General features: G+C 44.3%; 1 protein-coding gene across 1 annotated transcript in view; it reads left to right on the top strand.

The window, feature by feature from the left end:
• Positions 1 to 17,567, top strand: part of LMCD1 (LIM and cysteine rich domains 1) — a 61,224-nt gene that overhangs the window by 25,660 nt on the left and 17,997 nt on the right. The window contains exon 3 of the mRNA XM_077325255.1: positions 10,261 to 10,516. Coding sequence (XP_077181370.1) covers positions 10,261 to 10,516 — 256 coding nt within the window. The remainder of the gene's footprint in view (positions 1 to 10,260; positions 10,517 to 17,567) is intronic.

The following is a 17,567-nucleotide window of genomic DNA, read 5'->3' on the forward strand; positions in this document are numbered from 1 at the left end:
AGACTTTTTGATGCCATTGTTGAGATTTTTTATTGCTACTTGTGCATTAGGCAAGGTTGAATTTAAAGAAAATCACAGGGCTTTGTGATTGAGAAAAGCTGAAGATCAGTTTTTTTGTACCACACTTTTTGCTACCCGAAAAAGTTCTAGAACAGCTTACAATCGTCTACCCTTGGTCTCCCCATAACAGACACCCTGTGGGGAAGGTAAGGTTAAGAGAGCTCTGAGAGAACTGTAGCTGGGCAAAAGTCATCTGCTGGCTGAAGAAGAGTTGATTCTTATACCCTGTTTTTCACTACCCGACGGAGAATCAAAGCGCTTTACAATTGCCTTCACTTCCTCTCCCCACAACAGACACCCTGTGCGGTAGGTGAGGCTGAGAGAGCTCTGACAGCAACTTCTCTGTGAGAACAGCTCTAACAAGACTATCACTAGCCCAAGGTCAGCCAGTGGAGGAGTAGGGAATCAAACCTCATTCTCCACTGCTCTTAACTACTACAACAAGCTGGCTCGCATACCAAGTTTAGTTATCTCCCAATAAGTCCTTGTGTTTTTTCTTAATTTTGTTTCAAAATTGAGGGCTGATTTAAATATATGAACAGAATTTCCTAGTTCTGTGTTACTGCTGTTCCACGATTCTGTTATGCCTGGGGATCTCCTCCAGTTAATGGAGCCAGTTTGGTGTAGTGGTTAGGAGTGCGGACCTCTAATCTGGCATGCTGGGTCCGATTCTGCACTCCCCCACATGCAGCCAGCTGGGTGACCTTGGGCTCACCACAACACTGAAAAAGCTGTTCTGACCGAGCAGTGATATCAGGGCTCTCTCAGCCTCACCCACCCCACAGGGTGACTCTTGTGGGGAGAGGAAAGGGAAGGCGACTGTAAACCACTTTGAGACTCCTTCAGGTGGAGAAAAGCGGCATATAAGAACCAACTTCTCCTTTTCCTCCTCCTCCTCCCCCCTTCTTCCTTCTTCTTACATTTTTTGGTATTTAATAGAACGGAGCTGAGGGAATGAACTCACATTTAATAACGACAGCTGGATTTGGGAAATTATATAATCCTCAGCATCTTTAGGAAAAATGTCCAAATCTTTACCTTACTGAACAGGCAGAAATGAAATCCTGGGGTATTAAAAGTGTTAGTAGAAAACTCTTCTGATCAGTAAAATTTGAGTCCAATAGCACCATTAAGAACAACAAATATTCAAGGTATGAACTTTCAGACAATGGAAGAGTGCATGCACTCGAAAGCTCATGCCTTGAATAAATCTTTGTTGGTGCTATTGGACATAAATTTTGTTGTGCTACTTCAGACCAACGCAACTTCCTACCTGAATCTATCTTCTGATCAGTGACAGATGACAGACCTCTCTTTCCCCTTACTTCTGCATTATGGATACAGCTGGCACAGCAGGATTTTTCTGGCAGAAAATTCACTTCAATGTCTGCTTCTTTGGTCAGTGGCCGAGATCAGGCTTTGTACACCTCAAGCAAACCAAATAAAAGAGAAGAGGAAAATTTTGAATATCGGTAATAGATTTAGTTTGTGTATATGTTTGGGACTTATAAATGTAACCCTGCCCAGAAACATGAAAAAGAAATAGCTTCCCCAAAAGAAAAAAAAAAGAGTTGTTCTTCTACAGGAGTGCTCGTATCACCGTATCAAAAATTAAACTACAAACATCCCAATAAATAAATTGTTTGTATACAGATTCCACCCCACCCCCTTTTCCTCCAGCAACATAGCGACACTCCTGGGCAGCATAAGAAACAACGTAATCAAGATGGTATCTGAAGAGGTGAGCAGTGAAGCACAAAAGCTCCCACAAATTTTGTTGATTTTTTTTTAAGTGCTAGGGGTGCCAGTCCCCAAGTGGGACCTGAGGATTCTCTGGAATTACAGCTCAGCTCCAGAATAAAGAGATCAGTTCCTCTAGAGGAAATGGCTATTTGGAGGGTGGACTCCATGGCAGTGTACTTCTCTGAGGTCCCTCCCTGTCTCAAATCCCATTAACTCCTGGCTTCACCCCCAAAGTCTCCAGGTATTTCCCAATCCAGAGCTGGCAACCCCACTGGATTCTTGGTCTTTTCTACTCTTCAAAATATAACCACTTCTGTTAGGGTTACTAACTCTGGGCTGGCAGGGGCTCATGGGAATTGGAGTCCATGAACATCTGGAGGACCACAGGTTGACTACCCCTGCCCTATAGTGTAGGGATCAGTAGCACCTCTAGGCCCCAACTGCAGACTGGCAAGCCTACTTGCTGTGCCAATACATTTTTTTTTCGTTTAAAAATTGTTTACATTATGCTTTACATTTAACAACTGGAAGACAACAGAGAGAGGAGAAGAAAGAGGGAACGAGAGATGCGTGTGAACAACTTCAGTTGCTTAAGTTCTGCTTACTGCTATGGTGCTATAGACTTGTTTCAGCTGCAGCTCTTCTTCGGCTGAGAACTTCTGCACTCACATACCCCAAAGTTGACTGTGAGCAACAAGCAACAACTATAAATAACCTAGTGCTTTAATAACTATGTTCCCCACAAGTATGATCCTCTCATGGCAAAAAGATGGGTTTCATGTCATTAAAAATTATAAGTCATTTTTTACTGCGGAGCACTCTGCGACGTGGCTTCAGAAATGCTTTTAAAAGGAGCAATCTGGATTGAAGTCACTGGGATGTCGATTCCATTTGCTAGTTGTGATTCCATTTGCTAGTTGTGATAGTGCTAATATATCATCCTATTCACATAAAAACACATGCTCGGCTTTACCAACATTATGGCCACTCTCAAGCCAGGAAACGCTTCTTAATAACCATGATGGTATTACCTGCTGTTGGTGCAAGTGGCAGCTATGTATAAAATTTCAGATTTCTGCCTTATGACCTGCAAAGTAGAAAAATATAAAATTCAAGCATGCTTTGTTTGGGTCTAAGCTTCTCCTGCTCAAGCCAAGAGCATTACAAATTTGCCGTGGTTTGAAAGGGAAAGGAATTCTGAGGGGCTTTACGCACCGGGATCTTTGTTGCAAATTGGTCACTGAATGAAAAATCGCCATTTAAAATAGTGGAATTCGTTGTTATGCATACCTGCCTTTGTAGTGGAATCCAGTTGTGTTTTGTAGCGTTTCCCACAGGCTTCCGGTCTCGGCAGAAATCGCTAGAAAGGAAGCACTATTGCCAAGCTCGTCCCGCCCCTGGCCGTCAAGCAGCCAATGGGCAGCCGTTAGCATGCTCCCAAACAGCCCCTTTCCCTTTAAGAAAGGTTTTTTTAAAAAAAAAAACAGACCCATTGTAACGAATCTGTGTAGATTCGTTGCAACGGAGAAACCCATCCAGCTGCCTAATGTGAGCTGTCGTTTGATCGTATGATCGTTGCCAAGCTGCCTCGAGTGAAAAAAAAAAATCCCCCCCCCCCTCTCGCGGGACCGATTTTCGGCTGAATTAATGTGTAAAAAATAAAGGGACTTTATTTCAGCAAACGGGCTTTTCTGTGGTTTGTGCTTAGGGACTAAAGGGGAAGGACTGAAGCCAGGGAAGCCTCTAAACAGAAAGAGGCTCGCTGGTGCGTTTATCCCCGCTCGCTCGGAGAAAAAAAAATGGCGATCGCTTCGCCGGAAGTTTGGAGGACAGGCTCAGGAGGAGGGACTTTGAAGAAACCGCAACAATGTTAACGCACAGGTCTTTTTCACTAGTGTTGCAGATTGGTTGCAAGAGTGTAGCGCTTTCCGGAGGGTGAGTCCACTTTTTGGTATTCCCCTGAAAGCGCTACAAGGAAGCGCTTTTTGCTGATTGGTTTCAGGTGTGTGGCAGATTGTCTACGACGTCGTGCGTTATTGCAAATCAGTAGCGTTTTCAATTAGCAACCATTGTGCTATTTTGAAGGCGTGCAAAAAGGCCCCGAGAATTGTCATAATAAAAGGGCCATTGGTCAGTCTAGTGGACTGCCATCTCTTAACATCTCTAATCCAGAGCACCTAATACCCTGGTCAGTAATTCTCTGAAAAAAATATATAAGGTGTTTTTCAACAAGTGTTTCTCAAAGCAATTTACATAAAAGTCAAATTTAAGTCAATCAGAAAAGCTGACAACTGAAACACACAAAATGAAGATCACTCTTCATAAACTAATCCAGGCATGAAGAAGAAAAAGGAAGAGTTGGTTTTTATACCCTGCTTTTCACCACCCAAGGCGGCTTACAATCTCCTTCCCCTCTTCTCCCTACAACAGACACCTTGTGAGAGTAGGTGGGGAGAGCCCCACCTACCGTCACAAGGTGTCTATTGTGGAGAGACAAAGGAAGACTATCGCCAGCCGTTTTAAGACTCCTTTGGATAGTGTAAAGCGGGGTATAAAAACCAACCCTTCTTCTGAAGGGCATTGTTGGCATTTGATGGCATATACAATGTTAGAAGATGAGCAAGTGAATATGTACTTTATATTAGATACAGTGATAGTGTTGTCTGGGTGTATGTGCCAGCAAAGTTGGGATCTGGATTTATTGCAAGCTGTGGTACCAATGTCCATGTTCTAATTAGAAGTTGTATTATTGTAGATGAGGAATTATTTGAGATTGGTGTGTGTGTGGGGGGGGGACTGCCTGTGCGCAAGAAAAGATTTGCGTGCCAGGACTCATGAATCTATAGCAGTTAAAACTGCTGTTCTTTGGTTTTACTAAAGGATCTCCTAAATTTGCCCCTGCTTTCTCAAACGTTACCAAGCATGATGCAATCACTTCCAGGTTTTACCAGAACTGATATCTTAGAACTGTCAGCAACAGGGATGCCAGACTTGGGGGCCTTTTGCTGCCAGGGCTCACCTCTCTGCCACCAGCCAGCTGGTTGGCAGGGGGTGGGATTACCACTCAAAAAAAGGACCCAATATGACGTGCCTGGAAGTGACACAGGGGCATGGGAGGTGCTTTGGGATTTGGGCAAAAACTCTATGGTAGAAGTTAATTCCACCATAGAGTTTTGCCCCACAAACAGCTACATTCCTAATGTGCCTACATCACTTTCAGGTTACATAGGCATTTTGCTGAAATGCCGCACATTCCTCTCTGCTCCCAGTAAGTGCGCCCCCCCATCCCCTACCAGCTGCTCGGAGGGACCTGGCAACCATAGCCATCAATACTACTCATTTCCCTAGTGGGAGAGCTGGCAGTGGATGGGAGGTCTGCAGTCAGAGTGAGAGGCCTGGCCTCACTGCAACAACATGAAGAGCTGAAAAAAATTAGACGAGTTAATTGTCAGAAAAGCATGCTCTCCCCTTTATACTCTTGCATATTCACTTTCTGGACATTGAAGTTTCAGTGGGAGAGATCTTTAACTTTTAGTGTTTTAAGTAATCTTTCATGTGTTTGGTTTATTAATTTATATAGCAAATTTATTACACTGCCCTTCTCCAAAAGGCAGCTTCTAATAAACTGGATAAAATACCATCCTCTAAAAAGAAATTAACCCATAAAATTAGAATTAACAACACCAGAGACCCAAGAGCAGTCGGTGCCAAAAAGCCAGCTATATATTAGACTGTATGTGTGTATAAATCATCAGGATGAAATTAACAATACAAAGAACAGAATTTTTTAAAAGTCAGCAGTCTAAAATCTTCCCCAAACTGCCACTTGTCCTTACCGTACTAAAAAACAAAATAGGCTTGCTGTTTCAGAGTGGGGGTCTTTTGGTTCTGCCATAAAGCCTTTTTATAAGGATCCCAACTCTGGCCTGGCGATTTGGGGATGGAGCCTGGGGGAGGAACTCTGTTTTAGGGTTTAATGCCATTGTCTTAAGAGGAATTGATCTCTGTAGTCTAGAGATGCATTATCATTCCAGGAAATCTCCAGGCCCCACATGAAGCCTGGCAGTATATAGTGATAAGTCTAAGCTTAGGGATACCAGCCTCCAAGTAAGACTTGGGATCCCCTGGAATTACCTGTTATTTCCAAAGTACACGGATCAGTTCCCCTAGAGAAAATAAAAGCTTTGAAGGGTAGACTGTATTGTGTTGTGGTCCTTGTGCTTCCCAGATTCTACCGCCAAATCTCCATGAGTATTCTGACCTGGAGTTAACTACCTTACACTCCCCTACTCTGTCAGTTTCCAAGGAGGACCTGGCAGTAGGGTGGCCAGACCCCCAGTGAAGGCAGAACTCTCCCTCTGCCAGGTCCTCCCCCCAGCCACATATCAGCTGGCCAGTGGGGGGCTCATATCAGGAGAAAGGAGACGGCCCAGGCCTTGACACTGGCATCACACAGGAAGTAACATCACACCAGTAACATCTGGGCAACACACTTGTATTTGGGCAAAAACTCTCAAATAGAAACTGACTTTTTTGTCCAAATTCCAGAACATCAATCAGACATGGCTGTCAGGATGGCATAATTTCCTACGCGACACTGGTGACAAGGCCTAGACCTTTCTCATTGTCCTCATCAGTCCCTGGCATCCCCCACCAGATGTCAGAAAGTACCCAGCAACCTTAATTGTCAGCTAGAGCTGTTGGTTATGTTATATTGTTTGGTGAACCATAAGTTCTACGGAATGATTGTATTCTGTTTCCCTATGCAAATAGTTTCCTTATCTGGCCTATTTTTAAGATAAAAAGCAATGTTTAACAGGAGTGGGGTTTTTCTCCACTTTTTATATTGCTTGCTCTTTGTTTTGTCGCAGTCGAATATAGTTTTGATGTGTTCCTTTAGGCCCCAAACCTTCAGATTGCTTTTGGTGCCAGTCAAATAGTTTTATGCCTCTCAGTTCTTTCTCTCTTTCTCCCTTCCCCTTTTGCCTTTAAGAATCTATTTAGGACAAAAAAAAATTGCTTTTGTAGAATGGAATTTGTGGACAACCATAGAAATTGTTTTTCAGCTTGCTACAATTTTTTCCCCCTGTGCACTATTTTTAGTTTAGTTTTATAAAAAAAAACCCTTCATAAATGAAACCTAATAACACTGTTGACTTGATATACCTCGGGGAGTGGAAGAGAAGACCAGGAATCCTAAAAAGAAGGCATTTGCCCTTGGTTCTGTAACACTAGTACTCTTTGTGAACAGAACTTTGGCAAGGCCGGTTGAAAGCAGACATTCTTTTGTGGCATCGGCCAATTGGAGATGAACGGCCATATGACGGATCTTTATTGGCACAACAGGGGGGAAGAGGGAATGGTGCCAAAGTAATTATACTCCACTCACAATTTAGTCTTCTAATATACTGCCTATGGATTTATAAGCTGTAATGCTCATTTTTGTGCTCTGTGAGAGACATTGGTTTCCCTGATCCAATTATCTGAACAGAGGTTAATAAATCCCATTCTTTTTATTTGCTATCAGGGTCAGGAGCGGTTTGGCAAAAATAATACTAAAGGTATTCCAGGGCCTTTGTCATTTATCGCTAGTGTGGCTGTGGAAAGGCTTTCTAAACTGGTGGAGAAAAAATAAAATTAGTGACAGTCACCCTCTCAAAGATATGTGGAATGCATACCTGCTCCAGGGCTCTTTGGTCTCTCCCTCCCCCCTCTCTCTCACACACACACACACATATACACACACTCCTTCCCACAGCCTCACCTTTCCCTCCTTCTTTCTAGTTTCCCTGGCCTCCTCCCTGGTCCCTCCCCCTGCCTCCCAGACACACATACACATGGAGACTCCTTCCCCCCTCCCTCCTAACTTCTCATGGCAGGGGTGCCCTGGCCTTCTCTGGCTGCAAGGGCAGCACCCTGGTGTCTGCAAGGGTGGTGGACCGGTCCCTGGCTGCTTCTGGGGCAGGGCCTCACTCCACAGTGGTTGTGCAGGTTGCAGCCTGGCCCACGGCAGCTTCAGGGGCAGCACCTTACCCTCCTCCAGCTTTGCAGCCCATGCTAAGCCGCAGCATTGGTCTTCTCCACCAGCTGACTCACTGTGTCATCTGGTGCGCTCCCCGGGGCAGGACTACAAGTGTCATGTCAATACCCATTTCCACCCCAGGGGACGTAGTTAGGCTATTTTGTTTCAGGATATGTCCGTTTGGGTTTGGCAGTTTTTTTCCCCCTCACCAGTTTAAAATAGTTTGGTCTTAACACTAGTTGATTCATATCTGAAACAAGCATTAGGTTCTTTTCACTGATGTTCTGCACACAAAAGCATGAGTGGAGTGTGACACTCAAACAATCAGAGTGTGTGGTTCTGGAGGAAGGGTTCCCTGGCAGCCCCTGAGATATGTGGGGGAAGGAAGAAGTCTGGATAAACAGTGTTGCATCTATGTCAGGGGTAGTCAAACTGCGGCCCTCCAGATGTCCATGAACTACAATTCCCAGGAGCCCCTGCCAGCGAATGCTGGCAGGGGCTTCTGGGAATTGTAGTCTATGGACATCTGGAGGGCCGCAGTTTGACTACCCCTGATCTATGTCATGGCATCACTTCCATCATGAACCTTGAAAAGACACTGCTATCTCAGGGCAACACTTTAGCATTTGCCCAATACAAACCATGGACTTTGGGGTAAATCCTAGAGCAGTGCCGCAATGCAGTTGTCACTCAGGGGTGTGCATGGGGAAAGGAAGTAAGGGAGTAAGGAAGGGGGAGCTGCCAGCTCCAGCTTGTGCAGTGGGATGAGGGAAGGGAACTCAGGAGAGATGTGATACCATAGCATTTGCCCTCAAAAGGTGTCATTTCCTGTAGGGAAACTATTGGAGCATGAATGTCCTCCCCAGTCTCCATCTCCAAATCACCATGAGTTTCCCACCCCAGAGCTGGCAACCTCACCCCCCTGCCTCCCTTAGGTAACCTGGCAACCCTACCACAGAGTGCAGTCAGCTTGGAAGACTGGCCATGCTATAAGCACAATCAAAGGCTGCTCAGAGTAGGCACCTTTGTGATTTGAGGTATATAGGTAGGCGGAAGGGAAATGGAGCCAGGCAAGCCCATGTCACTTCCACCGTCTGAACAGTTTCATACCTCACAAAGCAGCAAACTGGCTTCCTTTTTTGCCAAATAATTAAAACCTGATGGTTATAATGTATCTCTGCTAACACCTGTATCTATTTGCATGATGGCAGGCTCTGAATGGCAGCAATTTAGAGCTTGGTGCATGTTAATCTATTATTACCTTTTAAGAAACAAAGCTGCAAGGTACAGAGAGAACTGTAGAGAAGGGATAGGGGGGAAAAAGCAGCCTTTGTCTTATGTAGTTTGATTACGTTGACTAGAAATTAGTTTAAGGCCTTTGCCACGCTGTATCTCTTGTCGGAAGGTAAATAATGCTCAATTGTTCTGCCCTTCTGCAAGGAACCTCCATTAAATCTGTTGAGCTGTTAGTGCCGGATGGAAACACATACAGCCCTGGGCCTTCTGGTAACTTTTATCCTTCTTTTCTTTCCCTTGCCTGAATAGCCCATTTTCACTTCTTGCTGCTTGTTGTTTTCTGACATAGAGAGCTGCTGGTTCCATTGCTTGATTCCCCCCCCCCCCCGGCAATATTATAAATTATGTTCTGCATTTATATATTTATTCTATCTAAAGTAGTGCCGTCGGAAGCAAATTTGTAAAATACTCATTAATCTAAATCACTTTCTGTTCCTCCCTCCCTCATCAGGTTGTTAAAAGTGTATGACATAAATATTATGAGTAAAGTTCAGAAGAAACTAACAGGTTTTTTTTGGGGGGGGGAAGGGTAGCACTGTGATAGAAACTTCTGACGAATGGCTTTACTTCCTGCAGTTCAATATCTTTCAGTTTGTTCATCTAAGTGTAATATTGCTAACACTGAGGAACAGCTAAGCCAAGGTATAAATTGTCCACCTCTGATGAACGTGCTTTGAGTCTATCTCAAATACAGCTGGGCTCCCCACCCACCCCCCAATCTTTAACACCTTTCCTGAACTGCTTCTGTAAATTGGCATCAACGATTCAGCACAGGATGTTCCTTGTGGCAGCAATGAAACTAATCTAATGTAATCCTTGGCATCTTTTTACAACTGCTTGTGCACGCCGACCGTCAAGCTTGTAAAGAACACTTGATCATTGTGTACCATGGCTTCCCCAGGGCCTCTGCAGTGCGGATTCCAGTTCCCACCTCATTGGAGATCCCATTAGTCCATAGCTGACAAACATTCCTCTTCAGACACAGCTCTTGCCGACAAGGGTCTTTTTGTCCGATGTCATGATCCATTTTGATCTGTAACCTTCAACGGTTTCTAAAGTTCATCCAGGAGCCTCCCAAAGAGCACATGCCTGTTGGGGTCCGGTTTATATCAAAGGATGATCTCATTTGTCTCCCACAGGAAAATATGCAAGTCATGCAAATGCAGCCAGGAAGATCACAGCCTCAGCTCGGATGCAGAAGACGATCGGAAAATTGGCCGCTTGCTGTCGGATTCAAAATATTCCTCGCTAACTGCTCGGGTGAAAGGAGGGGACGGCGTTCGCATCTATAAAAGGAACCGCATGATTATCACCAATCCTATAGTGTCTCGGAAAGATCCGACTTTTGATACTGTTACGTATGAATGGGCTCCCCCAGGACTCACTCAGAAACTGGTAAGGACTTCTCAAAAAGTTCATAAGCACTCCTTGGAAAGCATGCTAGGGAAGCCTTAACAAGGGTTCAGTTTGATGCTTCCATGACCAGCACAAGGTCTCTTTCCCCCTTACAGTGAGTGATACTAGAGCAGGGGTAGTCAACCTGTGGTCCTCCAGATGTCCATGGACTATCATTCCCAGCAAATGCTGGCAGGGGCTCATGGGAATTGTAGTCCATGGACATCTGGAGGACCACAGGTTGACTACCCCTGTACTAGAGCATTCCCAAGTCCCCAGCAGCTTTTTATGGGAAAGGGCGCTATTGGAGGCTAGGGAGAAGAGGGACTGATTAAAAATTGTTTTATTCCATTTGCAGATGCTACACCTTATGAAATACATAGAGTTGCCACCACTCCTCTTCCTTTCCTCTTTTGTAACATCTGAATAGAGCCCAACCCTGGACCGGATGTTCTCGACCCACTCCTGTCTCACATTGGCAGGGATGGATCAAATTGGAAACACAGTGGTGGTGCATTGCATATTTCGTTTAATTTTGCAAAGAGTAGAGGAAGAAGAGGCCACTGTACGTCTGTCATAATCACTCTGGATTTGGATCCTGTGAATGAGTTCCATGCACACCATATAGCCTCTGATTCAGGGTGCATTACCACTTCCACTAAAACTTCCATTAATGCAGGAGCCTGTGAAAAACTATTGATATTGGGCAAATGGAAGTTTTATAGAAAGGGAAAACAGAAACAGGTTATTTAGTGAGTACAGAATTAATTAATAGGATCCAAACCACAGATTTTGTATGACGCTAAATACAGAATAACACACTGTTTTCGACAAAAAAGCCACATTCGGCATGGTAAATTACGCTGATAAACCACCAAGAACAATTTGGATTATGTTTGTTTGAAGGTAAAAGCAGAGGAGCCCAGAAACATTAATGTCATTGTTGTAATTAATAAAATAAAATAAATTACTGATGGATTTCTGTTCTGGATCTTGCCTTCCTGCCTACTAAATACAACAGGTGAAGACCCATCAGCTGTGATACAATAGAACATTAAATCACTTTGCCATCGCCAGCTTGAGACTTTTTTTCTTCTATTGCCTACTAAATACAGGCATCTGTGCCTATTCTGCTCCACTGCCCCCCTTTCACATTGTGCCCATTCTCCCTTTTCTTGGGTGTTAAGCTCTCTTGCATGCTCTGCCCACTGGAAGTAACAAATATCTGATCATTTCTACACGATGAATATATTCCTGGACAGCCTTCAACTGTTGGTGGCTTTTAGAGCCACCTCCACATGATGTCGCCTGCATCCCGAAGCTGTCCAGTAGCAGGTCGAGATTTGGCCATTTTTAACTCATGATTTTGGGAATCGCCAAAACTGGATTTTCCACCCTAAATCACACATCCCATCGAAGAGCAACCAGGGATAAGACTGGAGGCAAAAATGCATAATAGTCTTGGCAGCTTTGTCCCACTTTTGCACCCGCTCTCCCCTCTCCATTTCCTGTTCCAAGTAATTTTTTGTTTAATGGTGTGGTCCGTGTTGCAGCACACTCACAAACCTACATTGTTAAAGGTGAAATAAAATCTTCTTTAAAGTGCCCACGTTCTTTTTGGACAGTCAAAACACAACCTCTTTTCTGTTTTCTGGAGATGGGGAATAAACTGGGAAAGGGGGAGGCAGGTGATCCGGCTGCTTTCTCCTAATCATAAAGGGGTTTGAGCACTTTGCTTTTAAGCCGATCATTTACACAAAATATCTTTTTGGGCTTCAGTTACCTGTCTAGCCTTCTCACAACACGGGCAGGCAAAAACAGGCCTGCTTCTGTTTCTTGGAGGTATGAAGTGAGCTGGGAAAGGGGGAGGGCGTGGGTGATCAAGCATCCTTCTCCCAATCATACAAGGGTCTGAGCGCTCTGTTTTAAAGCCAACTATTAACACAAAATGTGCTTTTGGGTTCCAGGGACCATGTTCAGCTTCTCAGAAATCCACCCAGACATAAATAAACTGCAAAAGAGCACAAATTCCAAAAAGGACAGGAAGAATGCTGTATCATTCTGGCATTTCTCCGTAGCAACACGGCTGTGTTGTTTTTTATTAAAAATGCATCTGTGTTGCAGCATTACTGCAGAAGTGCCTTTAAAAATAATTTGGGGGCTGCGAGGGAGAAGATTCCAGTCCATGAGAGAACTGCTGTGCTGTGGTTGGTGTCTTACTGTGATTGACAAGCCAAGGAGCAGAGGGAGAATTTTGTTTTGCTTTCAGCCTCATCAGGAGGGAAACAGCCGCGATGGGGCAGAGGGAAAACACAGGAGGGGTCTCCCGTGTGGAGGGCTGCAAACGCAAGATTTACCATCCTGTGTTTTCAAGTAGGAAGCCACTCGCGTTTTACCCCTTTGTGCGGAAATGTTCTCTGTCTCCTTTACTCAGCGAATGGGAATTGTAATCACCTGTAAAATGGGGAACCATTACTATCTCTCTGCCAGGAAATCTGTATTGTGGGTCTTTGAGGTAGGGTTGCTGGATCCGGCTTGGGAAATATCTGGAGATTTTTGGGTGGGGAGTGGGGCGGAGAGGGACCTCAGTGGAGTATAATACTTTGGAGTCCACCTTCCAAAGCAGCCATTTACTCCAGGGTGACTGGTCTCTCTCACCTGGAAATGAGCTGTAAAACTGGGGAATCCCCAGGTCCTACTTTGGGACTGGCATCCCTGCTATTGCATGAAACAGGCCATGGACTAGATGGGTCACTAATTCAGCACTGTTGCTTCTATTCATTTCCCCCTTGGAAAATGATTATTTCTAACGGCTGCTTTCCTATTTGCTTTCTTTCTATCTGTGTCTCTCTCCCTCTCCTTCCCCAAATCGTTAAGCAAACCTGACTTCTGAGAATAGAGCCATTTAATCATTTTGGTCTTTACCCTGTGCTTATTTTCCAGCCTTAGCAAACATAGGGATGTAGTAGTGTCTAAAAACAGGCAGTAGAGGTCAATAAGAAATACTTTATATTATATAAGAAAATATAATCTGAATGTGGCTTTCAGTGACCTTCTAAAGTTACAGTTCAACAAATCTGCATGCTTATAGAAGTTGGTCGCCTGAAAGGAATGGAGCTATGAGTCTCTGGACACCTGTCAAACTCCTGAAGCATGTCTTAATCCCAGACATACCTGTTACTCTTGAAAAGGGGGCACTGTTACATAGTCAACCTGGTTCTGGATTGGCCCGATAACCTTCAATAATCTTTAATCTGCTCTGGAGACTGATTTTCTTTTTTTGTCACTATAGAAATCACTTGATGGATGCTGGATCCCCATGTTCCTGGATATTGTGCTATCATACTTGTTTACCATCTAGATTTTCATGTTCATACAAGAGAATTCAGGAGTTGAATGAATGATTGTATGACAGCACTTAGACCAGGGTCCCATGGAACCCTGGGGTTTCTTGACAGCCGTGGAAGGGTTTCCCAAATTAATTAAACTTTAGCATATTTGTTTTTATTGTTAATCAGTTATTGAGTGATATGGCCATATGTGGTCATGTCTACCCACCCACATCTCCCAAAATTGCCACTGGTGGGCCTGGAGGGGGTGGGAAGGGGCTTCCCAATCATATTCTATATCATGCCACTTCTGGGGTTTCCCAATGCCTGAAGAAAGTTTCAGGGGTTTCTCAATGGTAAAAAAGTTGAGAAAGGCTGACCTAGACCCTAAATCTCTGTCCCAAAGCCTGGGAATAGTGAATGCTACCAGCAGTTATAGTCTTGATTTCTGCTTACCCATACCATGGATTATGAAGACTTCTATGTAAATACTTGTGATGCCTGACTACTTTTTCACATGACAGAGCAAGCAAAAGCTTAAAAACTAACTTAAGATGATCATATCAGTACTCCAAAGCAAACATCTTCATCTGTTAGAACTTAGCACAGTGTTTTGAAATACACAGGTATCTCATGCATTTCTATGTGTGAGTATTTAAGTCAAGATTTCCGGTCAACCTCAAAGGACTGTTCTCCGCACTGTGATTCTTATTTTTATTTATTTATTTAGATTTATATACCGCCCTCCCCGAAGGCTCAGTGATTCTGTTTTATCGACATGCATTTTCAGTAATGTGACTGTGACTCATCATTTTGCGTACTTCATTCATTCTTAGGACACCTCATTTAACCTTGAAGTCTTCCTTTTTATAATCATAAGTATGGGCTTCAGAGTTGTGAAGACAACACACCCGTTTTTTTTAAAGGGGAATTATGATTTTTTAGAATATTATATTGAAGATTTGTTTCCCTTACAATTTTTAAAGGGTTCTGTGCTACATGCTTTTCAGGTTACCCAATCACATCTGGAACTTGAAACATCCCAAGCTGCTGATATTCCAGATCATGACCTTTTTTCCCCTTTAGCTTGAAAATCCCCCAGGTTGCTTCAGATAGGCATGTTCAGTTTATACACAATCATTTCAATAAGCTGAAGTCAGAGCTGAAGTCCTTCTGTCTTTTAAAGGGAGGGGATAAATGTGGGACTGTGTCTTGGCTATGGATTCAGATTTTTATGGCCCCAGTAAGTGCTGTGCAGTAATGTCTTCACACTCTGACAAACTGGGAGCCTTAGGGAATGGGTTGGTTTATTAATCATCTTTGTGACAACTGATGGCCGAATAACCTTTCATTTTCTGTACATACTTGCCTTGCATGGTTTACCCTGAATTTCATCTCTGACTTGGTCCACAAGGGTATTTTTTTTTCTTGTTTAGCTCTTCCAGTTCATAACATTTTGGGTTTATCATGTGTTTGTTTTTATATTTTCTGTTTTCATGAGATGGGGTATAACCAAAATGACACATGTCAAGGACACGTGTGGAGTGGGGAAGGCTTGCAAGAGGTTGGTAATGTAGAGAAAGGATTGAATGCCTATGTATACCAGGAAATTGTACCTTTTAGAACAGTGATCCTTAATCCCCAGTCTGGGGACTGATACCGGTCCATGGATCCTGCCCTTCCACTCTGCTGCTGGTTCAATTTTGGTGCTCTCCAGCAGACTCCTTCGGCATGGCACTGCGCAGCTGCTGCTGGCAGCTCCCCCCAGCAGGTGGTGGGAAAGCAAGCGGAGCAGGGGCTCAGGTGGTGGTGGGGACTTCCCTCGGCAAAAGACTACCCCCCCCTGGGCCTCAGTAAAATTGTCAAGCGTTATTCGGTCCCCGGTAGTGCAACCCTCCAGGCAGGCTGGGCCGCTGCAGAGAGAGACAATGGGGAGCTGGAAACCCATGTGCGTGTGCACAGGTGGTGTGTGCATGCATGTACACAACAATCAAGGCGGCATGGAGGCAGCCATAGCCATGGTTCTGCCACCTCTGCTGCCACCACCCGCCTTCACATACTACTGCCACCTGCCGCAACTGCTGCTGCGGTGGACAATCTGGCGACCCCGGGGATGGGGCCAGGCGACCCCAAATGGGGTCTTGACCCCAAGGTTGAGAACCACTGCTCTAGGCAAACTTGACTGCGCTGGCCACTTGATCAGCACTACAATGGGGAGGGGGGGAGAAGCAGGAAAGCAACATGTAACTCAGGCTGCAGCTGTCATGTTGATTCCGTGGCTTGGTTCAAACTAGAAATAAGATGGAGTCTGGCCAAGATGAGTCTTGGCAGACCATAGAAGTAGTATCTGGTTTTGGCATAAGCCTAGACTAAGAAAAGGTGCCATGGTGTCATGAACCCCGATTCAGTTTCGTTTCCTGAAGCCTGGCAAGTTCGAGGGTTGTAAACCTGTAAATCTGTCTTCAGGCTCCAAGACTCCCCTACTTTCCCAGCAGGAGTCTTCTTCCTTCGCTTTATCAATCTCTTCCCTTGACCTTGCATAGGCAGCCTAGTCTCAACTGGGCTGTAACCATAGAGATTAGATTCCGGCCATCTGGCAAGCCTGTGAACCTTAGCACCTTTGGTGCCCTCCTGCCGAAATGCCTTTGTACCCCTCCCTTATTGTGAGAACCCTATTTCCATTCTGAAATGCCTCTTGTTCCTTGTTACTGACAAGATCTTTGCTTAGGAGATCTTGACTTGCTTTAGCTGTGCATAGACTCTGTTTAATAAAGTTCTTCCTTGGATTTTCAACTACCTGTTGGATCTCGGATGTGTCTTTATCACGGACTCTGCTAGCTGGGCTCAGCTTGATTCCTGACACATGGGTTGTTAAACAGACTGTACCAGCACATTGCAGTGTAGCTCTGCCACACTTGACAGGGCAATTTCTGATGTATTTTTTAAGTGCCATTGATTTTATTCATTTAATCAAGCCTTGTTCTCAAGTGTCAAGGCTGAATCTTTCATTCCTTGCATTGCTGAATGGTGAATGTGTATAATCCAAATTATAATGCTTCATAAAAGGTAGAGGGCACCCCCAGGCAAGTAAGGTAGCTAAAAGGTAGCTAAATAGCCCATGCAAAGAGTGTTGATGGGAAAAGAAAGTAAGGGTGAGTTCTTGTTTATTTATAAAACTAATAGCTACTTTTAGTGCATTGTGAAACCAACCCAGTGTTGTTTAGTTGTTAGAGTGTCAGACTAGGTTCTGAGAGATCCAGATTCCAACTGTACCATAGAAACTTGGTAGGTGACTTTGAGCCAATCACACAATCTTGTCTAACCTACCTCAAAGAGTTGTTGTGAGGACAAAGTTGAAGAAGAGAGAGAGCAGGTTCTTTATAACCTTTTCACTACCCAAAGGAGTCTCAAAGCAGCTTACCATTGCTTTCCCTTCCTCTCCCCACAGCAGACAGCCTGTCAAGGAGGTGAGGCTGAGTGAGAGAACTGTGACTGGACCAATGTCAGCTGGCTGGCTGCATGTGAAGGAGTGGGGAAACAAACCTGGTTCTCCAGATTAGAGGCCATCACTCTTAACCACTACACCAAACTCTAGGGGAGAATGGTATAAGCCTCTTAGGGTCCCTATTTGTGAGAAATGAATTGTAAGCCTATTTACTTACATCAATTTTTAAATAATATACCTGATTAGGATTGCACAGGTCATGTAGTGAGTTCATGGC

This window comes from Paroedura picta, chromosome 3 (assembly GCF_049243985.1).
Source record: "Paroedura picta isolate Pp20150507F chromosome 3, Ppicta_v3.0, whole genome shotgun sequence".
Lineage (NCBI taxonomy): Eukaryota > Metazoa > Chordata > Lepidosauria > Squamata > Gekkonidae > Paroedura > Paroedura picta.